Source organism: Cornus florida, unplaced genomic scaffold (assembly GCF_030987335.1).
Source record: "Cornus florida cultivar Cherokee Brave unplaced genomic scaffold, ASM3098733v1 CherokeeBrave_3.0.0_Hap2_Chr10, whole genome shotgun sequence".
Taxonomy (NCBI): domain Eukaryota; kingdom Viridiplantae; phylum Streptophyta; class Magnoliopsida; order Cornales; family Cornaceae; genus Cornus; species Cornus florida.
The window spans coordinates 94,475,248-94,489,890 of NW_026775580.1; the positions used below are offsets into that span (position 1 = coordinate 94,475,248).

Consider the following 14,643-nt stretch of genomic DNA (forward strand, 5'->3'; position numbering starts at 1 on the left):
GTATTTTTATTGTTTTTGACAAAAATTGATCTAAGGGTATTCTGGGCATTTCACATCGCAAATTAAAATTCTCTTTTGACATGGTCAGATAGAAAACTTGATTTTAGCGTGGGGGTTTTTTCTTTGTGTTTTTTCAAAAAGTTCATTTTGAGGCCCAAATTTGCTCTCAGTTGCAGCAAATAGCTATTGTCAGCCGTACACCCCACGCACGCACGCGCCACGTATCAACGCGCTCATGGGCATGCTGCCCTAGTGCGTTGGGCCGCCGCGACTCTTTTTCTTCTTCGGGTCCATTCTCCCTCGTTCGGACTCCGAATGAGATGAATTTTTTTAAAAAAATTATTAATTTTTTGTTATTTTTCCAATGGTGTGGTCGGTAGTACCCATTTTTACTTCAAAAATGACCATTTTTCCCCTAGGGCTAAAATTTTCCATTTTTAAACTTTGTTTCTGCACTTTGACTCCTTGAGTCCCATGACTTCATGGGAAGTCACGCTTGTGTCTTAGGGATGACGTACATTCCAAGATAGTTGTTTTATTTTCTTTCGTTTCCGTATTTCATTGGGTGAAAGTATTTCATGATGATGAAATGCATATTGGAAAGACAGCGAAAAATTAAGACTATGTTTGGAGGAGATTCCCCATTCTAAAATTCCTTCCATTTGAAGGCCTTTGAAGAATGCCTTTCAATGGAATGAATTTAAATGAAAAAAGCTGTTTGGGGATGTAATTTTTGAAATTCCTTTAATAATTAACAGTGTTTTACACTTTTTAAAATTCCTTTAATAATTAACAGTGTTTCAACTATACACTTTTATCCTTCGTAACTATGAAAAATTAAAGAAAACGATGAGAGCACTTGTGTGTGTTAATTTACAGAGACAGATCTGAGAGAGAAAAATACGTGAAGATCAGAGAGACTAGGGTTCCAAACGTAATAATAGAGACAGATCCGAGAGAGAAAAATACGTGAAGAGAGAGACTAGGGTTCCAAACATAGATCTTGAGAACTAAAAACTTAAGGTTATAGTATTAGATACTTTTATTTTCACAACAAAGAGAAACAATGATCTCATTAGCAACAATTGTCATTGTTGAGAATAAAAAAAAAAAAAACTCATTAAAATTCTAATTGCACGCAAATATGAGAGATAACTGTAAGATATTAATTTATATTTTGGCAATTATCGTAGGCAAACCGGTCCAAGTTAAGTTGTAATTTAACATACTTGTTTTACAAGTCATAGAGATCAACAGGGACTACAGAATTGGAAAGTGGTTTGAACTTACCATATTTGAAGAGTTTATGAAGAAAAGGGTAAGAACACTATTATAGGAAGGAATATGAATAAGGTTGGACATTCTACACCTACCATGTTGGTCTAAAATTTTCATAGAATGAAACAAGGCTGAAAGAATTCGAATATCCAAGTCTGCCAACCTTGAACCGGTTTAAGATGCTCAAGTTTGAGTCACTGCCAAACTTGAACCCGTTCAAGTTCAGCTTCCTTGAACCGGTTCAAGAATTCCTGTTTACAATACAACTACAGTTTCCTTATTCTGAAGTATTTCCCAATTGGTTTAGAATTGTACCAAATCCTATGCACGAAATTTACCAAATTTTCAGAGGGATTAGGTCATTCTATACTCTATATAAACCATGTCATATACATTGGTTTATTTACGGCTTTTACATTATTATTCAGATATTATTCAAAGCTTTAGGAAGATTATTTTTGCAGAAAATCAGAGTTTATTTTACAGATATCTTTCTAGAACACATACACACAAACACAGAGTATAGAGTTGTAGTGTTCAAATCCTGATCATGATCATGCAGGCGTATTAACATCGATCAAACGAAGAAGATTTTCTTCGATATCATTCAGACGATTAAAGAATAGAAGTAACCACAGTCACACTTTGAAAGGGTTAGAGCATTCGTGGAGTGCTGTGTGATTTACCTGCTACTCTTCTACAAGTATCAAGTGTAAGTCTGAGGTCGAGTTGCTGTTAGACGAGGAGTCCAAAGCCAGAGGATCGTCAGCGGTTGGTGTGGTATAGAACGATAGGGTGTGAGTCAAAGTCAAAGTTCGGTATACTTTGCTTCAAGCATAGTCGATTGGTTTACTTTGGACTGTACAAGTCCACGAGGTTTTTCCCATTATAATTGACGTATTTTATCAACTGGGGTTTCCTCGTTAAAATCCTAGTGTCATCTCTTACTTTATACTTTGTTTTATTTGACTGCATGCGATTAATTGTTTAACTGCTAAAATAAGTAAAGTTGGTAACGACACAGATCTGTTTTAAACTTTCCTATATACATTCCGCTGCGTACGACTCACAAATTGGTATCAAAGCCAATCTCTATACATTGAGTTGATCCTTGTTGGAAAGTATAGTTTTATTTTCAAAAATTGTTTTAATCATATCTTATGCGTTGAAAGAAGGCGGTTCTAATCAACGTGGTCCCTTATTTGAATGAGATAATTACAATTTTTGGAAATCAAAGATGAGAGCCTATTTGCAAAATTCTGGTGGTAAAACTTAGGCAATAGTTGAATCTGGCTTTACACCTCCTACAATAGATACAACTGTGGATGGTAAAATAGTCAAAGAGCTAAAAGAAACTTTTGTTTTTAGTGCTATTGAAACTGAGCGTAATGATGCTAATGGCAAAGTTTTATATTTAATTATTAATTCTGTCGTTCCATCTGAATATGCTAGAATTTCTGATTGTAAAACTGCTAAAGAAGCTTGGGATATTTTGCCGGTTACTCATAAAGGAACTTCAAAAGTGAAGTTGTCCAAAATTCAGTTGCTTTCTCATAAATTTGGCAACATTGTGATGAAAGAAGATGAATCATTTTCTAATTTTTATTCTAGTCTTCTTGAAATAATTTTTGAACTGCGTCACTTAGGGAAAAAAGTTAGTGATAAAAAAATTTGTGAAAAAATCTTAAGGTCTTTACTTAAAAGATTTCAGATTAAGGTTGAAACCATCTCTGAAAATTGGGATTTGACTACTTGTCAAGTTAATGAGATGGTAGGTTCATTAAAAACTTTTGATATGCAGAATTTTGATTTAAGTCAGAAGGAGAAAAATCTTGCTTTAAAATCTACACAGGTTGAGAATTCTGCGGATGACAACTCTGATGATGATATTGCATTCTTGTCAAGGCAATTTAGTCAGATTTTATAAAGGTAACAGGGGAGAAGGAATAACAACATGGCTAATCCTCAAAATTTGACAAGACGTCAAAGTTTAAGTTTAATGAAAAGAAAGTAGAAGAATCTAAAGAAATTGAATTCATTTGCTGGAATTGTGGGGGCAAAGGTCATGCATCCAATGTTTATCTTAGTCCTAGGAAAGACCAAAAAGATAAGATTAAAGGAAAAGTAATGATAGTTTCTATGGTTGAAAATTCAACTTTAAGCGATATGATTCTCTTCAGGATGATACCAATGATTTTTTTTATATCGCTTTTTATTTATCTGATTCTGATAGTTCAGATAACGAAGATAATAAAGTCCATGATGAACAGATTGAAGAGGCTGAAAAGGACGATGAAAACTGAAGAAGATGGTCAAGGAAACCATGAAGAACAAACAGGCAATCAATAAGCTAGCAAAAGAGTTTATCCAAGCAAAAGGAGATAATGAAGATCTCAAGAAATAGATTGTTGAAAGCAAAAGGAAGGCTATTGAAAGTAAGTTTGTCATCACTGAGCTTAAGAAACAAATCATCATTCTTGAGGATAAGGTAAGAATAGCTAACTCATTAAAGGAATGTCTTACTTTGAAAAATGAATATCTTGAAATTGAATTGAAGTCTAAAAAAGATAAACTGAAAGGATTCAATATAAGTCAAAATAGTTTGAATAAGATAATCAACATGAGTAATAATGTGAATGATAAAACAGGGTTAGGATTTGTTAAAGGTTCTTCTAGTAATTAAGTTATAACAACTTTTGTTAAACCTGCTCTTATGCCTAGACCATGTTTGCTTAATGCATCACATTCTAGTATGTCTTATGTGCCTAAATTGTTGCATTGCACGTTTTGTGGAAAAAATGGACATAAGTATAACTCATGCCTTCACAGGAAAAGAAATATTTTTCTAAAATTGATTCTCAAACTTCTTATACTAAGAAAAGGTGCATTCTAAAAGGAAAAAAGAAATTTGCACCTAAGGTTCCTAGAACTGCAATTTTACCTAAGAAAGAGGTAAAAAGAGAAAAAGAATTTCAGGAAGTAAGAGTGAGAATTGTTTGGATCAAAAAGTCTGATTTGATCAATTATGTGCCTATTGAGTCCATGGAACAAGTTTCCAAGAGGATTTTACCCTCAAACTGAGTTTTACAAAATTCAGTCATCATGGCTTGTGGTTAAAATAAAATTTTGTTGCTATTGGATCACTTGTTAGAGTTTGGTTAGGGTTTAAATTTCTGATCATAATCTTCTTAATATGCATGTGAAAATTCTTTTAAAGAATTTATGATCTATTTTTGAATGCAAATAGAGACACATGATAATTTGAATAAAAATAAATTCGTGGTCTGTAATCTATACAGTGAAAGATGATTTGCATTGTTTAGGGGATTTTTAGATTTGAATCTCTTAAGTTCATAAACTTTTGTGCACTAGTCCATCTTTGACAAATTTGGTTGAAAATCTTTTGATCTATTGACTAGGGTTTATTGTTCACAAAAGTTATAAAGGTTATTGTTAAAAAAAAAAAAAAATAGGAGCTAAAAATAAAAAGATTAAAAAAATATATTTAGCTTGAAAAAAAAAAAAGAGGAAAAAAATACTGAATAAATTGTTAAGGAAAAGACTACTTATTGAGATTTGATCGAAAGCTCCCATTAAACTGTGAATTGAAGAGAAAAGTAGAGATAAGTTGAGTTGGGGAATTGCTGACTACTCTTTAGAGTGAAAGCCGTCTTGTTTAAAAAATTGCTCAAAACAATTTTATCTTGATGTTTTTCGATCAATAAGGTTTAGACAATGATCTGTTGAAATTCAACTGAAGATGGATGAGATTGGTTTCACACACACACATGAACTTGCTAGATTAATTTCTAAATCTTTCAGTAAATTTTGCAAGTTTGATTTCATGTTGTGATTACTTTCTGAGAGTTGAAATTATCTGAAAAGTTTGTGGAGTCAAATTTGTTCTCTGAGATACTTTTAAAATTCTCTGGAAGGGTTTTGAATCATGTGTTGACTGGATGATTTTAATGATTGGTGATTTTTTTAATTTTATTGATAAAAAATAATAATAAAAAAAAATTAAAATATTTGGAAAATCCAAAAAGATTTTGATTTTTAGGTTTTTTAGTTTGTTTTTATCACCGATGTATTAAAGTTTTCCAAAAAGTAATTGGAAAAGATTTTTTCAAAAATACAATGTAATTTCAAGACTAGAAGTCTTGAACCGGTTCATTGGGGATGGAACCGATTCAAGAGATTCACTAGGACAAGCCTAAAGTGACTGTCCATCTTGAACCGGTTCAAGTTTTATGCACAAATATGCACTGTCCATCTTGAAGTTCAAGATGGCTGAACCAGTTCAAGAGCATGGGATTTGGATTTTAAAACAAGCTTCTAACCTCATTTGTTGCTACATCACTTCATCTCTCTTGCTCTCTCTCTAACTCTATATCTATATACAACTCAAACATAAATATCCATATGCATTATTTCATATTTTTGTGTCATTCGTTCATGATACATATGATCATTGCATGATATTCATAAGATTGAAGACAAGAATTGAAGAGTTGAACATTGAAAATTTTCAAAATGGGTTTCAATGGGAGTTATGAAGGTTGGGCATAAAATTTTAGAGGATTGGTTAAAGTTATTGGTTGATTGCAGAGATTGATGCTTCATGGTGCTTAGAGATTACAGAGCTGCATTTGTTAATTGAGTTTGGGGTGAATTGAAGATCAAACCAAGGTTGTCTATAAACACTTTTAGGGTTGCACACCAAGTGTTCGATAAAATTACTGAACAAGTTTCAAAGCTTCAAAGCAAACAATTTTGTAAACAACATGCCTCCTAAACTGTCTAGAAAAACTAAAGGAAAAGGAATTGAGACATCTAGACCACCAAAGAGGTCTAGAACCAGCATCACCATTCAAGAACCTCAAAGTGGTGCTCAAGCTCCAAGCGTGGCTTCTATTAGATATCTTTCAGTTTCTAGCACTGGAAGGATTGAATTTACAACATCAAATTTTTACAATGAAAAAGCTTGGATAGTGTATAACTCTGTTTACAAGGATGGGCCAATCAAAACAGAGAGAAATTTTAATCTCCAAAAGCTTCAAGACACTGCGGGGCAAGCTCTTGTGAAATACATCAAAGCTCATCATTGGTTTTACTTCACTAGACTTGGCAAAGCCGTTTATTGTCCGGATATGATTAGCTATTTTTATGCTAATATCCGTGAAGTTCATGACTCCCACTTTGTTGTATCCTTGTTTTGGATTGATTATATAGTTGATGAGCAGGATATCACTTCTATTCTTGGCCTTCTGGAAAATCGTCAATTGACAGGACATACTTTGCCTTTGACGATTACAGGTCCTGATTTTTCCCGGATTGTACCAAAGATCTGTGTGCCTAATTCCTCCGTGAGCCAAGATACTATCCTAGCCTGATTTCTGACAGATGAAGCTGCATTCTTCAACTTGTTTGCTATGGAAAATATGGGCTACTTCGGGAAAAATGATGAATTGACTCTAGAGCGGGCACAAGTACTATATTTTCTTGCCAACAATCAAAATATTTTGATTGACCACTCTATTCTGTAGCTTATCATTGCTCATTACAAGAAAAATTTGCGCAAGTACTCTTCTCCATTTCCGATGATAATCATGGAAATTCTGAAAAAGAAGAATGTGTCGATTCCTCCAAGGGCTAATCATAAGCCTATCATGACTGAGTTAGACCCTCGTGCTTTGAATAAGTCAAAAACTACTCGGGAAAATGCTAGAAAGGCAAGGAGATCTGTTAATGAGGGGCTGTCACAAATTTCAAAAATTTCTCAGCTATTTGCTTCGAAATGAACTTTCATAAAATCCGATGCCAATATCATATATTCCTATCTACTCTAGCATCAAAACTCACTATTTGAGAAAATGATGGTTGAGATCTGAGATCTCAAACTCCAGGTAGCTCAGCTGAGAGGACAACCATCTGAGGTTCCGGAGGAGGGTGTATACAGGCCTATACCTCCAGATCCGTCACTGCAAGCTGAAGATGAGGGAGATGATGCAGATGAGGCTCAGTATACAGATAAGGATGAGGAGGATAAGGATGAAGAAGAGAGTGGTGAGGATTAGAGATGATGTCTCTTATCTCTGAGTTGTTGAGGAGACATGGTGCTGCTTTTATTGATTATTTATCATGCATCATGACATCATGTTTTGTTTATTATTGCATAACTTATCTATGTTTTGGATATTCTTGGAATATGCTTTCCTAGACTTCATTATGCTTATCCGAATTGTGCTTTAGTTAACTTATTTGACTTGGACTTTACTGTTCTATTATGTTTTTACTCCTTTGTCAATTTGTTACAAAAGGGGGGAGCCCTCATGTAATGTTAAGGGGGAGATAATAGTTTGGGATTTTTGCTTCAGGGGGAGTTCTTACACTTCATTGGTAGTATTGCTTGATAGTATGAAGGAAACAGGTCAAGCATTGCATCCAATAAGACCAGTGGTTCCATTTGTTTTCCTTTAAACACATAATGTAATTTACTTTTCTGCTCTATAGATTGCAAAATTGTTTTTAGGGTTTTGTCATGAAATTGCCAAAGGGGGAGATTGTAAGATATTAATTTATATTTTGGCAATTATCGTAGACAAACCATTCCAAGTTGAGTTGTAATTTAACATACTTGTTTTACAAGTCATAGAGATCAACAGGGACTACAAAATTGGGAAGTGGTTTAAACTTACCATATTTGAAGAGTTTATGAAGAAAAGGGTAAGAACACTATTATATGAAGGAATATGAATAAGGTTGGACATTCTACACCTACTATATTGGTCTAAAATTTTCGTAGAATGAAACAAGGCTGAAAGAATTTAAAAATCCAAGTCTGCCAACCTTGAACCGGTTCAAGCCCTTGAACCGGTTCAAGATGCTCAAGTTTGAGTCACTGCCAAACTTGAATCGGTTCAGCTTCCTTGAATCGGTTCAAGAACTCCTGTTTGTAATACAACTACAGTTTCTTTATTCTGAAGTATTTCCCAGTTGGTCTAGAATTGTACCAAATCCTATGCACAAAATTTACCTTATTTTCAGAGGGATTAGGTCATTATATACTTTATATAAACCATGTCATATACATTGGTTTATTCATGGCTTTTACATTATTATTCAAAGCCTTAGAAAGATAATTTTTCTAGAAAATCAGAGTTAATTTTCTTGATATCTTTCTAGAACATATACACATAAACACAGAGTTTAGAGTTGTGGTGTTCAAATCCTGATCGTGATCATACAGGCGTATTAACATCGATCAGAGGAAGCAGATCTTCTTCGATATCATTCTGACGATTAAAGAACAAAAGTAAACACAGTCACACTTTGAAAAGGTTGGAGCATTCGTGGAATGTTATCTAATCTACCTGCTACTCTTCTACAAATATCAAGTGTAAGTCTAAGGTCGAGTTGCTGTTGGACGGGGAGTCATAAAGCCAGAGGATCGTCAGCGGTTGGTGTGGTATAAGAACGATAGGGTGTGAGTCAGAGTCAAAGTTCGGTATTCCTTGTTTCAAGCATAGTCGATTGGTTTACTTTGGACTACACAAGTCCACGAGGTTTTTCCCATTACAGTTGACGTATTTTATCAACTGGGGTTTCCTCGCTAAAATCCTGGTGTCATCTTTTACTTTATATTTTACTTTATTTGACTGCATGCGATTAATTGTTTAACTGCTAAAATAAGTAAAGTTGATAACGGCACAGATCTGTTTTAAACTTTCCTATATACATTCCGCTACGTACGACTCACAATAACAAGATGTGATAGTATTCTACTCTCAATAAGATTGGTTAATCCCAAGTTCCCAACATTTCTGTTTTAAGAAATCTCTTCAAGAGTCCAATAATAATACATTAATTTCTATGCAAGAGAAACTTGACATCTAATAACAGGCAAATCGCATATGATGATATTTTTCTGCAATTTTTCTAGCATTGAATTTTTATGAAGAACAAAGAAAGAGAATGGTGTACATAAGGATAAGATGTTACTGTTATTGAGAAAAATTGGAGACCAGATTTGGGGTCGTAGAGGTAGAGGAAGACAGACTTGTAATTAATAACACATTTAAAGCTAATAAGGACAACATATAGGGTCAAATTTGTAAAAAAATATATTAATTACTTAAAACGTGATTTTGCTCCTGAAAGGCCATCTATAAAGCAAGTTGCTGTTGGTGTTGGACGGGGAGTCGCAAAGCCAGAGGATCGTCAGCGGTTGGTGTGGTATAAGAACGATAGGGTGTGAGTCAGAGTCAAAGTTCGGTATTCTTTGTTTCATGCATAGTCGATTGGTTTACTTTGGATTGCACAAGTCCACGAGGTTTTTCCCATTACAGTTGACTTATTTTATCAACTGGGGTTTCCTCGCTAAAATCCTGGTGTCATCTTTTACTTTATACTTTGCTTTATTTGACTGCATGCGATTAATTGTTTAACTGCTAAAATAAGTAAAGTTGATAACGGCACAGATCTGTTTTAAACTTTCCTATATACATTCCGCTGCGTACGACTCACAATAACAGGATGTGATAGTATTCTACTCTCAATAAGATTGGTTAATCCCAAGTTCCCAACATTTCTGTTTCAAGAAATCTCTTCAAGAGTCCAACAATAATACATTAATTTCTATGCAAGAGAAACTTGACATCCAATAACAGGCAAATCGCATATGATGATATTTTTCTGCAATTTTTCTAGCACTGAATTTTTATGAAGAACAAAGAGAGAGAATGGTGTACATCAGGATAAGATGTTACTGTTATTGAGAAAAATTGGAGACCAGATTTGGGATCGTAGAGGTAGAGGAAGACAGACTTGTAATTAATAACACATTTAAGGCTAATAAGGACAACATATAGGGTCAAATTTGTAAAAAAAATATATTAATTACTTAAAACGTGATTTTGCTCCTGAAAGGCCATCTATAAAGCAAGTTTTTGTAGCTTCGGTTGAATAGGCTTTTAGACCACTACACTTATTCTGTATGCCCGTTTAAGAAATTTGACAAACACAATTTTTTTTTAGAATGACTTTTTTTGGCTTGGAAGTCCGTTTTGGAGCTCCACGAAACACAACAAACAGGGCCTAAATTTTTAGAGTAGTTGGAAAACTGAAACATGAAAAATTAAAAAAGTTTCAAATTATAAAATTTTTAAACAGTTATTCATGAAATGTCGTGTCCGACACGGACTGTGTACTACTTTCCTTGTAATTAAATGATTTTGATGTACAATTCAAGCTAAGTATAAGAATACTTCATTTATTTTATTCAGTAATGTAGACGTTGACAACTAATATGTTTCACAATTGGAGGAGCCAAAGGTGGCATTGAGGATCCACGTACATATGATAATGCTATTGATGTCAAACTCAAGCTGACTCACTATGTCCGTCGCCTAGTGATAAAAACTTGGAATGGTGAAAAGATGATCAATTCTTGGCAGGTTCTTCTGTTTCTTTCACAAATCAATGCAAACTAAATTTATTAAAGACTGATGGGTACCAATTACATCCAACAGACGGTTTGAACTCCGTTTATTACTAGGTAAAATATCATTCTTAAAAAAACCCTCTCTAACAATGTTTTTTTATCATTAATAAATCAAGCAGCAAACAACACGCCGCCACTACTCTTAATTATTCAGCATTTAGTAAATTTCAAAAATCATTCTAATCCAATAGTTAATAAAAATAAAAATAAATAGTTTATATAAGGTTCTGTTGATAACTTTGCCCTATAATACACACATATATGTATTTGCCACTTCATACTACTGAAATGTAAATTTGTCTATTCAGGAATCATACAATTAATATGAATAATTGTATTAAATTAACAATATAGAGCTATCTGACATTATGGAAATCTTCACATATATTATTATATATCTTAGTAACTTAGGCCATCGGCAATGACCTCGTCAAAGGCCTTTCTGGCAAGAAAGTGAGAGTTTCTTGGTATTGCTCACGGTATCTGATGATGAGTCCAGCTATCGCCAAAGGGATTGTGTCCATTCTTTTTTTAAATTTTTTTTTTTTTTTTACCTTGGTCCAATAGATCGACGGTCCAAAATATTTTGAATTTTGGGCAATGGTCATAAGGCCTTGTTTGGCAGACCACTTTTCAAAACCTTTTAAGCCAATATTTTTGTATGAGTAATGATACTCTGTCCGATCAAATTGAAAATAAATACTTAAATCGTGTAATTGTCATGTAATTACCTAAATCATTATATTTACTTTGCGCTAAATAAATATGAAAAGAAGTTGAAGAGGTTTTGACGATTCCTCTCTGTCTCTCTGATTTCTTCACAGTGGTATCTTCGTTCTGCTGCTTATTTCATTCTTTCTCTTTCCAATTCACTGTGAAACAAAACATTATTCTCATTCAAAAATTTAAAGTTGGAGGCATGATTTGGAAGATGCTAATGTTGAGATCTGTGAAGAGGATGAGAATAGGACTCATCCATTATATTATTGGCTGGAGTTATCTTCTTCTTGGCAACACAGAACTACTTTCAAGTTAAATTGGAAATCTATAATGTACAAATGAAATATGAAAATTCCATTCAGGCTTAGATTTAGATATAATATTTATGTTCCTTTATGACTGCAAACAGTTGAATTTCTATGGATGTTTGGTAATATTTTTGTTTTTAAATCTCTCTTTTTGGTGAACCTTAAAAGACTGATAAATGGATGAATATGTTTGCTGTTAAAAAGTTAATGTTTTCATTGTCTTCAACTTTTCCTTATATATTGGTAAATAATAAATATAATGGAAATAGAATTAATGAATGTTTAAATACTGCTATTGAAAATATTTGTTCCATTGATAACTTTTTGGGTTCAAATGCAGGGTACCTGGAAGCAGCAACCTAAACTCCTTCACCATCTTTGGTGCTCTTAGAAGAATGGACGATCACTTTGCTTACCGAAAATGCCAGGACCATATGTCGAAGAGATCACATCCACTAGTAGGGGGAATTGTAAGGAATCAAATAAGATCACTGGTAAACAGGCTAATGCAGCCACTGGAATAAGAATCCATCCTTTTCTGTGGCCAAACACAAGACAGAGCGTGTATTGAGAGGAACAAGGTAACAAGACCGATTATCAACCTTTTCGGTAGACTGTAGAGAAAATCTTGTTCTGCATAGCGTGATGTAAGGATGGACAAGAACATTAACAAGGAAGCTGTGGATGTGAAGAGAGATATTGCATCTGACACTGCAAATATAATGAAGCCAATTTGTTTGGAAAACATTGGGAGGCCAACTGCATTGTTGCCACCTGGTACAGTAATAGCTGCTGCAAATACTACAGTGGCAATGAGTGCTGCTGCAATTGTGCATGAATTTGCTGTCTCTTTCATCCATTTCTCTCCTCCTCTTACCAAGTCCTCGTGTTCCTCACTAAATACCATTGCTGGAGTTTTTTTAGCATTGTTTTCCATTTCTTTGTAGGCTGGGATAACAAACTTCTCCACTTCCCGTATGATAGCCATAACTTCAAAACAATGGACAACTTTGATATGCTTCTTATATGAAGTGGAATGTCAAATTTTGAAAATTAATTTTTTATACACAATTCAATTAAAGTGAAAAATGATTTTGGGGCTAAAAAATTCACGCAAAAAAGGGAACCACCATTAAAAACAAGAGAAATGAGTTTGATCGCTGCATCTGCAGAGCAGCACCTGAAACAAGATTGAGTTTATGTGGAGGCGCCAACTTTCCGGCCAAGTGCAATATTGTGTTATTAAAATGGTCTCTAAAGCGTGTTATATACTGCTTATGCTCACTCATCTGACAGATGAGGTTGAAGACATTTTCATTACGGTTTATAATTGCAATTTGAAAAATGTAACGACCATCTGCATCACAGTACCAAGTTGAATCGGGAATTGTATCCACAAGTTCTTCTGAAACCTCATGAGTACCCATCCTTGCTGACTCATCACTCAAAAAATGCATTCTCGAAGAATTGCCCGGCTCCGTAGTAATCACTAAATGAATACATTCCTTGGCACAAGCATTTGACGAGTTGAAGAGCTTGAAGATGCCTCAAATTTTCCTCTCAAATGTGCTTGATAGGAGTTCCTGCAATTCAGATAGTAAATAAAGGATGTTACATGCTTCAATTGAAACTATGTGCACCTAAATGGAAACTTGTTGTGTCTCACCTAATTCCATCCCTTTGGCAAGTAGGACATGCAATTTTGTCCTTTGACAGTTGTCTGCTGGATTCTCAATGTCACCAGCATTTGGATTGTTAAGAGTAGTTCTCCAACCTCACAGGAACACCTTCCAGACAAAATGTATATACAGAAAATTAACTGAGGACACACTTATAGCTTCCACTTTTAATCAAATTGTTAGAAAATCCTTTGACCAGTCTACTTCTTATTAAAAAAAAAAACCAAAAAAACAAAAAAAAAAAAAAAAAACCAAAAAAACTAAGGTAACTATGACACCATATATTGTGAAAATTGATTCACAGTCGTACCCTTAATTGTTGTTGGTAAAAGTAATTAAGATTGCAAATGTATAGAAAAGAAGAAAGCACTGGACTGGAGAAATTAACTAACGAGAATAGATGAAACGCTGCCAAAAGTTGAGGCTACATCCACTTGGAAATGCAGATGGCTTTTTGGTTATTGCTAGCAGAGGATAATCACCATTATCAAGTTTCATGAATGTAGCCAAATCAGGGTGGGATTGAACCAAATCCAGGGCCACGTCTGTAAAAGTACAATAATAAATTACCTAATCATCAGATCATACCACATCAAGTACTGACTGATATGTATATTTATATATATACATGATCTAAATTAGAAATAGTAGTACTAGCCTACTAGGCACTAGGTAGCTAGAAGAGAATAAGTTAATTAAGGTAGCTTACTGACCTAAAAATCCAAAATATATTACATGAACCAGAAGCTGAACACCTGCATATTGATCTGCAAATGGAGTGGGATGGTGATAGTGTATGGTTGTGGCCTTCATTAAATATAAAAGCGTTTCCTTGTGCGCATACAAAGCAGCCAAGTGGATTGGAAACAAACCGTCGTTCTTCATTTGAAGCAATGCTGGTTTTTTGTCCACCAATATCATTGCGGCCTTTGTGTTGCCCAACCTGGCTGCAGTGATGAGGGCTGTCTCGCTTGGATAGTTATGTATAGCAAGTGCCTCCCATGGCATTAGTTCTACCAACTTCTCCACAAAATGAATTGCTTTACCTGTCCCAACTGCTCTGTGTAGTAGTGTTTCGTTGTTTGCAGTGACATAGGCTGTCAATGCATGATGCATCTTCATCTTGTGCCAGCAATCTTTTCGCACTCTCCTAGTC

General features: G+C 34.4%; 1 protein-coding gene across 1 annotated transcript; it reads right to left on the bottom strand.

The window, feature by feature from the left end:
- Positions 1-12,140: 12,140 nt before the first annotated feature.
- LOC132279528 (ankyrin repeat-containing protein NPR4-like) lies at positions 12,141-12,770 on the bottom strand. Its single transcript, XM_059781522.1, has 2 exons — positions 12,411-12,770; positions 12,141-12,346 (listed from the first exon to the last, which is right to left on the bottom strand). The coding sequence occupies exons 1-2, from the start codon at positions 12,743-12,745 to the stop codon at positions 12,196-12,198; spliced, it is 486 nt and encodes a 161-aa protein (XP_059637505.1). The 5' UTR covers positions 12,746-12,770; the 3' UTR covers positions 12,141-12,195.
- Positions 12,771-14,643: the final 1,873 nt, after the last annotated feature.